Source organism: Oreochromis aureus, linkage group 16 (genome assembly GCF_013358895.1).
Source record: "Oreochromis aureus strain Israel breed Guangdong linkage group 16, ZZ_aureus, whole genome shotgun sequence".
Classification (NCBI taxonomy): domain Eukaryota; kingdom Metazoa; phylum Chordata; class Actinopteri; order Cichliformes; family Cichlidae; genus Oreochromis; species Oreochromis aureus.
The window spans coordinates 19,286,768-19,304,443 of NC_052957.1; the positions used below are offsets into that span (position 1 = coordinate 19,286,768).

The 17,676-nt window shown below is 40.0% G+C and overlaps 1 protein-coding gene across 8 annotated transcripts in view; it reads left to right on the forward strand.

Moving 5' to 3' along the window:
- The window catches only part of LOC116321073 (nectin-4-like), a 35,273-nt gene that overhangs the window by 4,936 nt on the left and 12,661 nt on the right, over positions 1-17,676 (forward strand). For 2 of the 8 annotated variants that reach the window (XM_039600004.1, XM_039600005.1), the window contains exons 2-6: positions 7,883-8,221; positions 8,336-8,638; positions 10,208-10,301; positions 10,384-10,538; positions 13,821-13,950. In XM_039600004.1, the coding sequence (XP_039455938.1) occupies positions 7,883-8,221; positions 8,336-8,638; positions 10,208-10,301; positions 10,384-10,538; positions 13,821-13,950 (1,021 nt within the window). Of the gene's footprint in view, positions 1-7,882; positions 8,222-8,335; positions 8,639-10,207; positions 10,302-10,383; positions 10,544-13,820; positions 14,312-14,520; positions 14,581-17,676 lie in introns of those variants that run through there. The other 6 variants (XM_039600012.1, XM_039600009.1, XM_039600006.1 and 3 more) reach the window with 6 other exon arrangements.

A 17,676-nucleotide genomic window follows, 5' to 3' on the forward strand; every position in this document is an offset into this window, starting at 1 on the left:
ACCAGATTAAAAGAGTCAATGAGGCTTAAAAACTCCTTCACCAGAGGTTTATCAGGGCAACAGACATGGATATTAAAATCTCCCACAATAAGAACATGATCGTAGTTGGGCATAATCCCAGCTAGAAATTCTGAAAAGTCATTTATGAAATTCTTATTGTATTTAGGGGGACGATAAATAACAGCAAAGAGCACAGAGTTAGAGCGATTAACTTCAAAACACGTGAGCTCAAAGCTGGAAAACGAGGGCTGTAAAACACACTGTTTACATTTAAAATCCTTTTTAAAAACAACCGCCGTACCACCTCCTCTCCCTGATGTCCTTGGTGTGTTAAAATAGGAACAACCCGCTGGTAAAAGTTCAGATAAAGTACTGGACTCACCAGTATTAAGCCAAGTCTCCGTGACACACATGAAGTCCAGTTTCCAGGAGATGAATGACTCATTCAAAATAAAAGATTTGTTCACCAGCGATCTGGCGTTTACCAGCCCAATCCTGACAGGAGCCGGGGATGAGGTAAAAGCCCCAGCGGCACAGGGAGTACGACACAGCGGCCTCAGATTGTGGAGGTTCGCCCGGCGCACGTTGAGCCGAGGAGGACGGGTCACAGAGGAGCGGCGCGTCATCCTGGCAGACCACGGGGATGAGGCAGGAATCCACGGGGTCCAGGAAACGTCGGTGCACAAAAACTCCAGGAAATAATCTCTGTATTCCTTTGACGATAGTGGGATGGTGCGCTAAAGAGATCTTGAGTTTAACCAGCCGACCACTGCGCCTACCCCGACGTCTTCGCCGGGGAGGTAGCATGATTGCACGGCATAGGCAAGTTGGGATATGTGACAGCAGCGGACACCATGAATTCTGATCTCCGTTAGAAAATGGAACTGTATTTTGTCCAGAACCTCGGAGGTTCAGAAGCGATTGGCGATCGTACACCAGTAATGACCCGATTTCTTGAGTGACACACGACAGGAGCAATATAAAAACAAACAAAACTGACAGCGACAGACGAGCAGTCACGTACACCGGCGCCATCTTTAGTAGTCACATATTGGAGATGTGCCTGTTTGTAATAAATTCAGACTGTGTCTCATCTACAATATCATCCAAAATATATTTAATTCTTCTAGCTACCAATAGCACTAATATTTTATAATCATTATTTAGGAGGCTTATTGGTCTCCAGTTCTCTAAAAAAAAGTAGGTCCTTCTTAGGTTTGGAAATTAAAGTAATAAGTCCTTGAGTGAGGGTGGGGGGAAGAGTGCCCCTTTCAATACTTTCATTGTAAACCTGCAACAAAAAGGGTACTAGCTGAGAAGAGAAAGATTTATAGAATTCAGCCACCAGCCCATCTGTGCCTGGAGAGTTGTTGTTTTTAAGAAATTCAAGAGATGTCAATATCTCTTTTTCAGTAATCGGACTGTCACAAAAAAGCCTATCAGCACTTTTAAACATTTCAACATTATTTACAGAGTCGATAAATTGGGTAGCGACCTTTGTGTTATAAATGGATTCATACAACTTTGAGTAGAAATTACAATAAAATTGAGAGATTATTTTTGCATCATCAGTGACCGTACCATTTATATTCAATTTATGAATAGTATTGGCTTTAGATCTCTGTTTTTTCTAAGCGGAAAAAATAAGCAGAATTCTCATCTCTCTCCTCTATCCATCTTTTTCTTGAAGGAACAAAAGCTCCTTCAGCTTTCTGGCAGTAAATCTCATCCAGTTTAGATTGAAAGGTCCTAAGACGTAATTTATCCTCCTCTGAGACCTTGTGTGGTGGGAGTTGATATATTGTGGAAATTTGAACAATTAGATTTTCTCCTCTGCTGCCCTCGACTTAGCTATTTTTGCCCCATACTGCCTCTACATTTTACTCATCTCAAATTAAAAAATTTCCCAGTTTGTGCTATAGGAATTCTCAACATTAGCCTTGTGTATAAAGTGTTTTAACACTTGTGTAATTTCAGATTTTACAACTGTATGGCTCAAAAGTGAACTATTTAATTAACAATATGAAGATCGATTAATGGTAATGGTGGGAAAGAGTTGCAGGTTAATATATATTGCTCTATGGTCGGTAAGTGGAGTTGTGATGATATTGACCGTAACGCTGTCCTTTGATAGACTACTTGATACTAACCAGAAATCAATACGCGGTTTTCTTGAAGCAGAACGGTTACTCCAGGTAAATGATATATCATCAGGAAATGTATCTCTCCAAATATCAGTTACATTAAATTTATCCATAAATGTTTACATTTTCAAATTATTCCTAAAATTTTGTGCTGGGGGCCATCTATCTATAGTGTCATTTAGTGAAACATTAAAACTTTCTCCAATTAATAAATTTGAACTGGGATATTTGGAGAGCCAAAAACTAGGACTGGGCGATATGACCCAAAATTCATATCTCGATATTCTTTAGATGGATGGCGATATACGATATATATCTATATATTTTTTTAAGTCATAAAGTAAGAACAAAAAGAGAGTTCTTAGTTAAAGCTGTGTCCCAGATCTCACACAGGCACTTTTATTAACATACAGCGTAGATGTACAAGAAAAAATTACTCAGAAGTAAATTCAGCATTTATTAAATAATAACGCTCCATGAATGAAATAAAACAATGTTGTTTTTGTGCATAACAAAAAGCTCACAACTGTGCAGTCAAAATGTAAACTAAAAGATGCTGAGCATAATAACAAAGACAGACAGATTTCGCAGCTGCTCTGTTCCCAAGTTTTACTGCGTGACTGACAGCCTGGAGTTTGAAATCCTCTTTGTAACCATGTCTTTTAACAGGTGCCATTTGTGGTCCTTATACACACACATTACGGTAATATTACGTTGAAGCAGAGTACATATCACTCTGCGAGGCTCCTCGGTAGCCGTAATGCTCCAACAATCCATCAAGCAGTGCAGCTTCGTAGCTTACCAAAGTCGTACCAAAACATTTTTTGAAAGGTTTCTAAGCGCTGTGTACCACATAAAATCGGTTCGCGGTCAGTAAGCACAACCAGACCATACATAAGGCGCACTGTCGATTTTTGAGAAAATGAAAGGATTTTAGGCGTCAACGCATTAGCCCGGTTAGCTCGTTAACTCGTTGACGCCGTCCAGCCCCACGCACGGGGCAATCCGTGGTAACTCGTTAACAGAGATGTGCCCCGTTAATGCAGTTATGGCGTTAATGTCACGCTGACACCACTAAAATAGTAATCTCCAAATGTTTTCTTTTTACTGACCAGCTCCTCTTTGATAGCTGCCGTGTCCATCTTGTCGTTGCCTACAGGTGAAGCGATGTGGGAGGGGGAGTTGTGTTCAGTGAAGGAGAGAGGCGAGGCAGAGTAACGCAGCGTAGAGACAAAAGTGGACGAAAGAGAGCCAAACTTGCGGCTCCACAAGTATAGTTATAATGTAACATCTACTATATCGATATAAACGATATTGTCACATCTCGTATAAAAATATATCGATATATTTAAAAACTCGATATATCGCCCAGTCCTACCTTTGATTTTTCTGAAAATCGACAGTGACCCTTATAATCCCGTGTGCCTTATGTATGAATTCTGGTTGTGTTTACTGACCTCAAAAACGATTTTATGTGGTACACGGCGCTCGAAAATCTGTCAAATGTTTTAGTACGACTTTGCTAAGCTACGAACCTGCACCGCTTGATGGATTGTCGGAGGATTACGGCTATCGTAGGCAGGATCCTCGTGGAGTTATATGTACTGTGCTTCAACATAATATTACCATATTGTGTGTGTATAACCTCTTTTTAAGTTTTGTGGATATTATACATGGTTATGCTGAGGATATGTGAGCCAATTTCCACTGGAAATGCCTTTTGGTTAAACTGTCAGCAAGGAATTTGCATTTGCACTGATAAATTTTTATATAACATTAATGCACATAAAAAACAGCTGCTTGTTTAAGTGAAAATGCATTGATGGTTTTTTTTTTTTTGCACTAATAAAGTTGTGGAGTTGTAAAGTATTTTGTCTAGTATCAATTATATCGTCAGTTATATCGTTATCGCAAATTTTCAAATGTATATCGTGATAAATATTTTTGATCATATCGCCCTGCTCTAATCAAAGGATTGATTTTAAGTGTGAGGTATTTTCCAAAAAACAGTAATAACGACGGCCCGCTAGCATGCGCTACCAAAAATAGTGCTTTGGTGTGTATCTGACAGACGAAAGCCAAACCAGTTCCACACCACTGAGCTTGCAGCATTTTTGCAAACCAATTCTGGTTCATCCGTTTCATTCAACAATCTGCTTTCGCCCTTCTCATTCTCCGTCGCCGCCATGCTTTTTCCGCCATGTGCCTATGAAAACAAAGGCACTGCGCATGTGCGTTCTACCCATATTCTATCGCGATATTTCATTTTCTTATCATCGCCCAACATTATACCAGTATTACCGTGAACGGTATGATATGGCCCAGCCCTAGTCCGAATTTTTTTACTGCCATCCCCTCCCCTCTTAATCTAACTGTGATAAATATTATCAAAAAGACTTATATATCATTGTTTAACCTGAGTAGCGAAAGACTGCGGCGGGTTTGAAAACGATGTGCGAGAGTCCGCTGTTCTCGCCGGGCTCAAGTGATTTTACACAGCTATATTCTGGATGTTTATTTTGTGTGAGGGTAATATAAAACTTTTGTAGCCACGCTCCTCCGTAACGCATTAGAGTTTTGGACGAAATGCATTCTGCAGTATGTAGCTGTACCAAATCCACACAAGTCATACAGTTTGTCATTATAGTTTGTCCTGGTGGATCATCAGGGGTGCAAAGCCTCACGGATGGCGTGCAGCATTGGGTCCCTCAGTCTGTCCTCATTCTGGACACTTGCAGTTGTCACACATGGAATTCATATGTGTGATAAGCTGCAGGATTCAAACACAAGTGTAACTTATACATACATGTTCATACATTTATTACACAATCAGAGAGAAGGAAAAAGAGAGAGAGTGCAGGACAGACAGACAGGTGACAGTCTCAGGTGTATACACTGCTACAAAACAGCACAAGAGAAGGAGGATTTAGTGTTTGTGTTATTACGAGTGCTAAACAAGAAGAGTTCCCAGATGGTACAGTGGACACATGTGTGACTCCTGTGATTAAAGCATCTTTCTTTCAGCTTAACGACTGAACCGTCAGCAATTTAGACTAATCAATTAACCTATCCCCACAAACTGCATGTCTTTGGACGGTGGGAGGAAGCCGGAGTACCCGGGGGGAACCCACGCAAACATGGGGAGAACATGCAAACTCCATACAGAAAGACCCCAGCCTGATTGGTGGAAATTAACTACTGTGCCACCGTGCTGCCTAATAGTGAGTGACATAATATTCAAAAATAATATTTAGTACTTAGTTTTAAAAAGTTTACTCTTCAGCCGCCCCGCTTCAGCGGTCCACCATTTAAAAAAAAAAAATCATCCACACCCACCGCCACGCTATGAATTCTGGGATAGGTTGGGCCATAAAGGATACACCTGACCCTTCCTTCAAATTCGGGGAAATGAAGGACGGATTTTTGGCGGCATGTTGAGCAGCCTTCGAATTGGGACAGCCTTCATCGCGTCGCTGTGACGTAATCGGCCTTCAAATGCGGCCTCCGAAGGATGCTGACCCTTAATTGGGACACAGCTTTTGAATTGGAACAGTACTTGGTTTCTGTCTGATGACGTATCACGAGTCCACAAGAACGCAAGTACGCACAACTACGCATATTGAGACAGGCCCATGTGACTACCGGTTTACAAACTGGCTCTACGCTGGATACGAGGGGACAGTTTAAGGGCAAAGCCCCCTTAAACAAGCGTGCTGACTCCTTAAGTCAAACTTTATGAAGTTGAGAAAGAAAATGACAGATTTCCCACAAACCGAATATGGACAAGATTTACTACAGTAGCTGAAAAATTTGGTGGAAAAGGCACACATGAGATGATAGATTTCACATCTCATCCGCTCTTTCGCTCTGTGCACTGTTTCTGCGCAGGCTCACACAGCACTAGTCAGAGACCTCCCTCACCCCCTGCTAAACATCCAACTTGCTGCGCGTTGCTGCAGTGAAGTCAAACGATCACTGCAGCATTACTGAGAGTTGAAAAACTGTCTAAATTCTTTCATCTGTAATAAAATGATCAGTGTGGCTGCTCTACCAGGTGTAACAATTAAGTTTAACATCCAGGCATCCATGAAAATAGAATTTATTAAATTTAACAGAGTTAGAAGTTAGCAGGGAGTTAGCTTGCTAGCTTCCATCTAAATATAATATATCATGTTCTGACTGAGGGATTTCTGAAACAAATTAAAACGTACAGCTCTGCTATCACTTCCAACATAAATGAAGACAAAAATAAACAGCAGTGACATTTGTAGGGTTACTGAAGTTTGGCTACGTGATCGCTAGCGACACAGCTACGTTAGCATAACATAAACAGTGAAGCTGGAGGATGAACGATTATGAACGGAGGACTTTTTTCCACTCGATAGAAGTTAACGTGAGGGTTCCCGATAGTTAGGGGCAAATGCAATTGCATGGCAGGATCCTGTAAACGGACCAAACTTCAGTCAGGAGAACAACTGAGATAATCCTTTCACAATACTAGGTTAGTCAAATATACGGCTACATAGGCTGAGCTGTAGTTACATTGTAAGGTTTTAAAAATTGATTAGCGGTAATAAAAACCGAAGAAGGCAAACAGTGATCACTGACTGTTTATAGGGGCTTGTTGAGATTAAATAGAACAACATACAAAGCATTAAAACATGTTAAAAACACAACAGCCTTATTAAACGCAGAGTACAAAGTAACTGTAACTGACAAATTATTTTAATGTTCATTGTATTTGTCAGAAACATTTTTGTAATGTTCCTTTACTTGCCGGACTTTGTTTTTGAAACTTGGTGGAGTGGAAGTAATGCTCAGCATGGACTGGTTTAAGGAGCTTGGAAAGAAAAGCGTCTGGACTTCTTTGAGTTGCTTGAAGACGTTTCACCTCTCAGCCGAGAAGCTTCTTCAGTTCTAAGGGTCAATGGTGGAGAGTCCCAGATTTAAACCCAGTGGGAGTTTCCCCCCAAAGAGGGACAAAGGACCCCCTGATGATCCTCTACCTAATCACATGAGCCAAGGTGTGAAAGCGGGTGGGGGTCCCAATCAGCCAAGGTTTCGGGTGAGCTCATTGTGAAACCTGGCCCCACCCTATCATGTGATTTCCTGAGGTCAGATGGCCCAGGATGTGAGTAGGCGTTAAGGCGTCTGGGAAGGGAACTCAAAACTGGATTATAGATGTCAGACAGTTGGTGTCGTAAACCACCACCTCTGTTCAAAGATGGTCGCTCACAGTGGACGTAAATGGCTTCTTTCACTCCTCTTTCAAACCATCTGTCCTCTCTGTCCAAAATGTGAACATTGGCATCCTCGAAAGAGTGACCTTTGTCCTTTAGATGCAGATGAACTGCTGAGTCTTGTCCCGTGGAGGTGTCTCTTCTTTCCAAGCTCCTTAAACTATGATGACCTGGATGACTGAGAACTTTCATAGACATATCAGCACGGACTGGTTTTTTAGTTACACAAAGCAAATAAAGGACTGGTGCACCGCGGGTTTTGCCTCATCTTGCCACCGCCTTCAAGCTGGACTCAAGTTTATAAAGATCCCATGTCAAAGTATTGTGGTTACTTAACTTATCTTTTTGAGATGAAGTGCAGCTTCTTTCAGAGTGTTTAAGGAGACCAGATGCAAATAAAATTGTTCTTTAGTGTTTAATCCTGTAAAACTTCTTGGGTACTCTGCTGTTTCTACTTTTCTGCTTACTGTCATTAATAGTGTTTCATGCTCTTTACAGCTCTCCATGTGATCGGTGGAAGTGTGAAAGTGGTTCAAGGAGGTACTGCTATTTTACCGTGTTATGTCACTGATACCAATGATGACCTGACACAGATTTCCTGGCAGAGGAGGACAAGAGAAAACCCTCGTAATTACATTTTTTTTACTGCTTCTTACTCAGACGGAGACAGACCACAGTTTTTCAATGAACAATTTAAATTTATTGGCAATTTTAAAGACAAAAATGGAACTCTCCAGTTACTTAATGTTACCCTGAAGGATGAAGGCAGCTACACGTGCATCTTCACCTTGGTTCCCAGTGGAAATCAGAAGACTGAGATGCCTCTAAAAGTTTTTGGTATGGAAAAAAAAAAAGCATTTCATTTTAAATGTGTTTGTGTGTGAGACAGAGACAGTTACTTTTACCATCTTACTTGCATGTTGATTTATTTGTGTGCTGTAACTCTCCTAGTGCCTCCTTTCACAAGTGTCAAGGACAACCTTCCGACTTTGGGCACAGAAGAGGTTTTATTTGCTACCTGCACAGCTGTGGGATCCAGGCCTCCTGCAGAGGTGAGGTGGCTCACTGGTGCTTTGGCAGACAGAGTGAGGACGACAAGAAATTACATCCATTATGACAACGGTATGACTACCACCGTCAGCTCTCTGTTTGGTGTACCTACGGGAGATATTAACGGTCACAAGGTCCAGTGTGTCATCAGCGGTGACTCCCTGTCTAAAGAAGAAACCCTGCCCTTCACCATACAGATCTACTGTGAGTATCAGCTGCTCATGTAGTTTATTATTTGTCTTCTTTCGTTTTGCTGTTGGCTTAAGAATTGTAATTATTTAATCGGCTATTTAAAAGCTGCACAGACACACCCAGAATTAAGGTCGGCAACAACATGATACTAATGAACGGAAGTCAGCAAAAACCTTTTAAAGCAGTCAAGTGACTCATTACTCTTACTGCTAGTATTACCTATTAATTCCAGTAAGGCTTCATTAGAGGAAGAAACCTGGATGAAACTCTGTGGCCAGATGCAAGAGTGTTTCTTCGGATAAGTATAAGCGGAGGAGGATGAGTGGATGGATGGGTGGAGAGCAGAAACATAAATCGTTTCAACCATTACCACTGTAAAGAGTGGGACTCACTGAGGTCATTGTACCTCGGTTTTGGAGCTTTTGCCTTTTAAATGAGCTTTGATCAACTTAATCTTCATTCTTTAATTTTTCAGAGGTTATTTGAGGAATCCAGGGCAATTTTGTTGAGGTAGAAGCTCCTGTTAATAACACAACCTATCCTGCAGAGTAATGTTACTGAACATTTGCATTGATCTGTTTCTGGCCTAGAACTTCTGTCATGACAAGATACCATGTCACAAAGTCAAAGTTGTTTCAAAGTCATTTGGCAAACTTAACACTGAGTTCAAAGTCAAAGTAAACTTTATTGTTATCTTCGCTATATACAATACAGTATACAGACAGACGAGACGACAAGGCTCCCATTACATTCAGTGAAAAAACAAACAAACAATAAATATAAGAAGAGTAAGAAAATAATATAAACTTGAAGATTAGTCAGGGTCTGTATCTCTGAGCTCCGCATTCATTTGATCCATGTACACAATGGGAAATTGGCAGGAGGACGTTTGTGGGTAAAACTAAAAGCAAAAACAATTGAGGCTGCTTTGAAAGCAAAAGTGGGCTCATTCACTGTGTTTTGTGTTGTGCTTTTTCTTGTCAACTGGACCCCAAAAATCATGACATGAAAAAACTTTTTAGTGTCTGTTAGTGCGCCAGTGTAAATCATGAATGTAGGTCTGCATGATGATTTGTCTCTGTTGTCAAATACTGGAGAAAAATTTATTTTTATTTTCTTAACAATGTTCTGAGAAACAGAATCCTGTGTTGTGAAATTGCAGAAAGAAAAGGGTAAAATGGACAGAACTTAAATTTAGACATTCATCTTTTTATCAAAAGAGCAAGTAAATGTGTTACTGAGTAGCAGCAGTTACCAGTGTTATAGTTTCTGTTACTGCGAGTCCTGTTGAAATTAAATTAATCAAAGAGTGAGCACAAGCCCTACACTGCAGGCCACACATGCATCCTACAGACACATAATAACTTCTCATTTGCGGTATCTACAGTAGTCTGTATGTGTATAAACCTTCATGTTCATCACAGAGCATTCCCACAGTCAGGAAAATCTGTTTGTTTTTTTTCTAAAATGACTTTGGTTACTTTTCACTTAGTTTCAATGTTTATGGCTTTGTGTGATATGATAAGACTAAAATATATGTGAAATGTAATTTTTGGTAGTTTCTCTCTCTATTTTCTGCAGTCTCTCCCAGAGAAGTGAACATTAAAGCCATTTCAGGGGACTCATTTGAGTGTGTGACAGAAGCCAACCCAAATGCAAACTTTACCTGGAGCAGGTAATGTAGTTTGCATTTTCTGGAGCCTTTGGGATAAATTAGTTTGAACAACACTCTCCAAGCATTGTTCATGTTTTTCCAGATCTGGACAGTCTTTACTGCAGTCTGCTGTCAGAGTAGAGGGTGCAAAGCTACAACTGCTGAATCTGACTTCTGATCTAAATGGCCTCTATCAGTGTGAAGCATCTAACAAATATGGAAGAAAACATGGTCAGCTCTATGTGCATGTGCCATCAGGTGAGGTCAGTTTGGATTTACTTGTGCAGTTTGTTTGGGGGTTTTTGAATTAGAATTCCAGGAGAGCAGTTACCTAAGAGGAGTGTTTAGGTTACTCTAGAGCAGGAATGTCAACCTCATTTTACATGGTGGGCTACATACAGTCCATCTTGTGTTTAAATTGGGAGTACCAGTGAAACCTCCCTTTCTGCCAGTGTAAAGAGGTTTAACTATACATTTAAACCCTGATGTAAAAGAAGTGGGTTTAAATGTATAGTTGCATTTCAGTTTTTCGACATGATAAAGAAATGCCACTGCAGTAAATGCTTAAATTGTAAGGAAGAAAAAGTTTTATCTTAATCTTTAATCTTTGTTTAAACTGTAAACCTACTAAAAATAAGACATTTCTATCATAGATATTGACAAATGGGAAATTTCTGCCATTTCATTGTTCATCTTGGTTTTTATTAGTAGGAAAAGCCATTTCACTAGGGAGATTATTTTCACTGAAATTGAGATCTCGATTATTTGACGATATTTATTTAACAATAACAATGTATTGAATAATGGCTTTAAAGATTGTCAAAAAATAATATAAAATAGTGTGCAAATACTGATTACAGTGCAAATGTTTGCAATATAAAAAATAAATGAAAAATGTAAACATCTATGTTTCGTGAACTTCAAAATACTGCACAATATTTGATCCACGTCTGACTCCGCGAACCCATAATGTTTCCACCAATGTTCTCTCTAATATTTCATGTGTCTGAGCGAACACACAAACTCCCTGAGCGATCCCTTGGACCAGCGGTCCCCAACCCCTGGGCCTCGGACCGGTACCGGTCCGTGAGTCGTTTGGTACCGGGCCGCGAGAGTTGAGGCTCAGGTGTGAAATGTATGGTTTTCAGGGTTTTTATCGGTTTTCAGCGTTATTTTATTATCGTTTTTATCGTTAACTCGGTTTTCCTGGGTCTTTTCACGTGTGTTACGAATAAATCTTCTTTTTTTCGGTACCGGCACTAGTTTTATTTTGTTGTATTTATCCGCGACACCTTAAAGGCCGGTCCGTGAAAATATTGTCGGGCATAAACCGGTCCGTGGCGCAAAAAAGGTTGGGGACCGCTGCCTTGGACCACTGTGAGCGACATCAGACGTGAGCACTGTGGTCACGCCAGCATCTAATCCATCCAAGTTACGTGGTTTATTAAAATAATCAAATTACAGCATTTACATTTATGTTAGACTACTTTTAATTAACTGCTTTAGCCCACTTCCAATGAAAATTTAAAAAATCCTGTTCATGACCTGTGTAGTATGTTAACACTATTGGAAGTAAAAATAACTTGAACTCCAATTTTGAAAACACAACTTTCTTTCTTTCTTTTTTTTTCATAAAGCTCTGACTTGTATTATGAGTCTGAGTCTGTGGTCTGGGAGAGAGTCCTATAACTCTCTGTCTGCAAAATACAGTATATAATGACCAATGTTGGGCAATTAATTATATAGTTACTTCTTCAAAAAAGTAACTGAGTTATGCAAACAACAAAGTGTTTTGCAGCTCTTTACCTAAAAATGCAGCCAAGGCGTTTTTTTAAATAAACATTTCAAACTATTTACAGAACAATCAGCTGTTCTGCATCAAATCTGATGCCACACAAATTATTTGTGCCACTCCAAAAAATAATTTCTGTCCCCTATGAGATAAAGGAGAACAACAGCCTGATACCTGCAGGCCTGACAACAGGAGATGTATCACTCCTGTAACACCTGTAACATTCAGCAGTCGCCTCATTGTTCTGACACACACAGCAAAACTATTGACTACACTACACACTAACTCTACACACGATTTGCGCTAAACGTCTCAAATCTCTCACATATCAAAACACCGCCGTCACTCCTAAAACTTCCCCCCGTTTCTTAACAACTAGATGCCACGTTGCCATATCATTTTTTGATTGGTCGACACGGTACTTTTTTTCGACCAATAGGAAAGGGGGGGGGGGTTTGGTTTTGTTTTTGCTCACAGGTGGAGAGTGCTTTCGAGCGGTTTCCTTATAAAACGCCGTTTTTACCGTTTCTTCCCGCAGTAAATATAAACAACGATAGTATTCAGGAAGAAAACCAAACATTGCAGATATTTTTATCATAACTCTGGTTTTACGTGGCCTATCAACACAATTTAAAAACTGGTATAAAGTCCACACTTTTTCCGTCAATTGTTCCGTCTGTCCTGCTCACATCTCCAATGGTTGTACACGTTGTCATTAATGTGGCTTCACTGCACATCAGCCACGCCGCTTTGCTAGCTAAAACACCGGTGTCGGCACATAAGGACGCTGTCATAGCCTGTCAACAACGTTGATTGGCTGCGTATATACGAATGTGAATCGCATTATTGGCTGGACTATAGGATAAGGTGGCATCGTTCTAATCCCATACAGGAGCAGCCAGTCACTTACTGACTAACACTGCAAAACAGAATTGTTAAAGTTTTAATTTTAATTTCAATTCAGGTTAGATTTTTTTTGTGCGCAACGCAGATTTTCTGCGCTCACAGACCGTGCCAGCAGTGCGCAATTGCGCACGTGCGCAGCTTAGAGGGAACATTGGTTTCCACACCACTGAAGTCGTTTTACCTCTCTTTTCAACCAACGGCATTCTTTCTTCAGCAGCCATTATCCTCTCCTCTCCAAATAACTTCTGCTTAGCTTTCCGAGCTTTCCGAGCTTCCCTCGGGTCTTAATTGTTGTGACGCGTGTTCGAAACGCAGAGAGGTGCACTCGATTTGCCACACGGAACAGCGCGAGAGTAAAGCACGAGGGAGGTGCTAATAATCGGCTCAGTCATTTTCAATGATCGTTGAAAACCCAGATCGTAATCGAGATTAAAATTTGATTAATTGAGCAGCCCTAAGTACGCATTATTTGTCAATGAATAGAATTTAAATAGAGGTGCTTTGGCGGTTAAACTCCGATGGCCCGTTTCGGTGGAATGCAACACCAGCTGTGAAAGGAATTAGAGCAGCACCTCCCAGAGCCTAGACACTGGTGGTAGAGATGAAGATGGTTGCTTGAATAGAGCAATAAGAGGTGACGATGGGTGAGGGGGTGGGTTGCATAGAGGTGTCTGCAAAGGAGAATAGAAAATGCGCAATGAGATTTAAAGTACGCAGCATGAATCCTGATTGGCCATGAGAAGCCAGGAAAAGATGATTGGACTATACCAGTCCAAATTGAATTGAGAGACAACAAGAGATTATTTTATTTTCATTATATTCATCCTTTTTTGTCTCTGCAGGAGCATGCTCTGCTGCTTGGGCCTTATTTGGTGTTTTGCTTTTCCTGGATGTCATTGGAGCTGCAGCATGGTGCTTTTATGCTGCATGGTTGCATTTAAAAGAAACAAGATTGTCCAAAGTGTTTTGCGAGTAAGTTAACAAAACAAGATAAAAACACAGATCAATAAAAACGCAATAAACAAAAAAATAAAAGACAAACAAACTAAAGCAAAGATTCAGCAACATAAAAAAAAACTAATCGGAACTCAAATTGAACTCAAAATAAAATCCAAAGTAAAAAAGTGAATTTTAAGACACTGAAGTACAATTATAAAGTGACAGGTTATTAAATCATAGATGATGATGAAACACAGTCTCCCTAGTTATTTAACCGTTTATCTATTACTTAATTACTTTGGTGTACAGGGTGGGCCATTTATATGGATACACCGTAATAAAATGGGAATGGTTGGTGATATTAAAGTCCTGTTTGTGGCACATTAGTATATGTGAGGGGGCAAACTCTTCAAGATGGGTGGTGACCATGGTGGCCATTTAGAAGTCGGCCATCTTGGATAAAACTTTTGTTTTTTCAATAGGAAGTGGGCCATGTGACACATCAAACTTATTGGTAATGTCACAAGAAAAACAATGGTGTGCTTGGTTTCAACGTAACTTTATTCTTTCATGAGTTATTTACAAGTTTCTCTTTGTTCACAGCCTTTAACATGTCGAAGAGGTTAACACGTGAGGAGCGGATCGAAATTGTGTTGATATCTGGTGAACGCAGTAACCGGGTCATTGCAGCAGATTTCAATGCAAGACACCCTACGAGACCACCCATCTCCCATGCTACAGTTAGCAAACTGCTTGCTAAGTTTCGTGAAACTGGTTCAGTGTTGGATTTGCCAAAATGTGGACGCAAGAAAACTGTCACTAATGAAGAAACATCAGTGGCTGTCCTAGCTTCATTCAGCAAGAGCCCACAGCGTAGCACTCGCCGCATGTCACTGAAGAGTGGCATTAGTCGAACATCCCTTCAGCGGATATTAGCTACTCACAAATGGCACCCTTACAAACTGCAGCTACTGCAGCATCTCAACGAGGATGACCCAGATCGGCGCACAGAATTTGCAGAATGGGCAAAACAAAAATTGGAACAGGACCCTCAGTTCACACAGAAGATTTTGTTCAGTGATGAGGCAAACTTTTATGTGAATGGTGAAGTTGGTGTGGTATATGGGGTACAACGATAGTGGGTTCATTCTTCATCAATGGAAACCTCAAGGCCACTGGATATTTGAAATTGCTATATGATGACGTGTTTCCCTCTTTGTGCACTGAAGCTGGCACGTTCCCTGAGTTTTTCCAGCAAGATGGTGGACCACCACATTATGGGTGCCAGGTCCGAGCATTCCTAGATGAACAGTTTCCTGGAAAGTGGATTGGTCATCGTGGGCCAGTTGAATGGCCCCCAAGGTCTCCTGATCTGACCCCCTTAGACTTTTATCTTTGGGGTCATCTGAAGGCAATTGTCTATGGTGTGAAGATACGAGATGTGCAGCACCTGAAACTACAGATACTGGATGCCTGTGCTGGCATTTCTCCTGCGGTGTTGCTCTCAGTGTGTGAAGAGTGGGAGAAGAGGGTTGCATTGACAATCCAACACAATGGGCAGCACATTGAACACATGTTATAAGTGGTCAGAAACTTGTAAATAACTCATGAAAGAATAAAGTTACGTTGAAACCAAGCACACCATTGTTTTTCTTGTGACATTACCAATAAGTTTGATGTGTCACATGGCCCTCTTCCTATTGAAAAAACAAAAGTTTTATCCAAGATGGCCAACTTCTAAATGGCCACCATGGTCACCACCCATCTTGAGGAGTTTGCCCCCTCACATATACTAATGTGCCACAAACAGGACTTTAATATCACCGACCATTCCCATTTTATTACGGTGTATCCATATAAATGGCCCACCCTGTAGTATCAACCATGAGAGAGGTCTTTATTAGTAAGAAAAGCTGCAAAACTCACAGTTGAGCAGAAGATGATCATGGACCATAGCAAGAAGTAGAAATTAAATGTATCAGTAAAGTTACATATATCATTCAGAATATGTTGGTAATGACTTGATTAATGTTGCAGTTAATGAATGTATATTTATAGCTTTAGTTATGTGCAAGACATTTGATTAAGTCTGCTTGTTTGTTTCTAAAATATTCTTATACACTAAAGGTTTCTGCAAATTCTGTTGAAATCGTTCAAACTTTTAAACAAATTCCCTGACAACTGTGGAAGCAAAAGGTTGACAACATCTAGAATGAAGGCTCCACTAATATGTCATCCCAGACTCAGCTGCCTAATGAACACATGAAGAACAGGTGGAGGTACTTGGTGCCTTTTTATATTCCTGCTATTTAATTTGTTTTTTCCAAGTTTTTGTTGAAATTTCTTTTTTGCTGTTAACCTGCTTTCATCAGCAGTTTACTGTTGACAGCAGTGGTATTAATGTGGTTACTGTGAATTCAGATATGAGTAGAGATCTTCCTGCTGCCCATTGATGATATGTGCTATTTATGAACTGAGTCAAAAACATATGTCATCAGCTGTGACAGCATGACACTGCCTATGAGATCACCTAAAAATACAAGTTAACTTGTTAACATGTTAGTGCTTCAAAACATACTTTAAAAAGAAGAAAAAAAGGGAACAGAGAATGTAATGGGCTGAAAGGAATGCTGAAGTTGGAAAATGGCAAATAGACCCAATAAAATGGATCTGCAAGGCCAGTAATGTTGTGGGGATGAAGATGGACTGCGTTAAGCTGATGGCAGAGAGACAGATGATGTCTAAGATGAGGACGATGCTGGACAATACCACTCACTCCTTGACGTGCTGATCAGTCACAGGAGCACGTTTGGTGAGAGACTAAGACTACCCATAATGCACCACTGAATGACACAGGAAATCATTCCTGCTTTTGTCTGTCTCCCCCCATTTAATGCACAGCATACACTGTACCTGTTTCCACATCCTCTACAGTGAAATAACAAATAACAAAGTTTTACAGTTTAGAGTCAACCATCTATATTTAATCTCTTTAATATTCTGGATATTTATAATTGACCTATGTGGATATATTAGAGGATTTGTTTTGTTTGTTTTGTAGCTTTGTAATATATTGTATTATTTAATTTACTCCAGTTTGTTACTGTTCTTATTGTCTTGGAGCAACGGTCACCACATAATTTCCTTAGGGATTAATAAAGTATTCCGATTAAAGAGAAGTACAACTAGAGGCTTATTGTTTTCTGGAAAAGGTGAATTGAGACTAGGTATGCTGTATGATAGTGGGACTGACTGATGTGACTTTGACCGAACCTTGACTGACAGATCAAGGTTCAGATCATTCATTGATCTTCTACTCTAAATGTCACATTTATGTTCTATGTTACGGTAATGACAATATGAAGGATTGATTGTAGTTCAAAAGAGTTATGCACAAATCAGTCAAGCATTTGATTGGTCTGTTCTGAATCCCACCTCTTTACATGGCCGCTAATATCCATTGACATGAAATATCTTTGTTTTAATGATGTTTTTACTTGACTGTGTACAATATATACAGGGGACATTGTTGCTAAATACTTTGTTCAATATGAACAATGTTCTCATGAACATGAGAGAAAACTTCCAGTAAATGTTGCGTATGTGCAGTGATGTAGTGATAACAATTATTTTTACACTACAGTGACAAGTTAAATATATATCATTCAATACACTTAGCAGTAAAGTAATGCAGTTACAAGTTAAATAAGATATTTTGATCTTTGAAGACTTTCTTATGAAGACTTTTGTCTTCATACC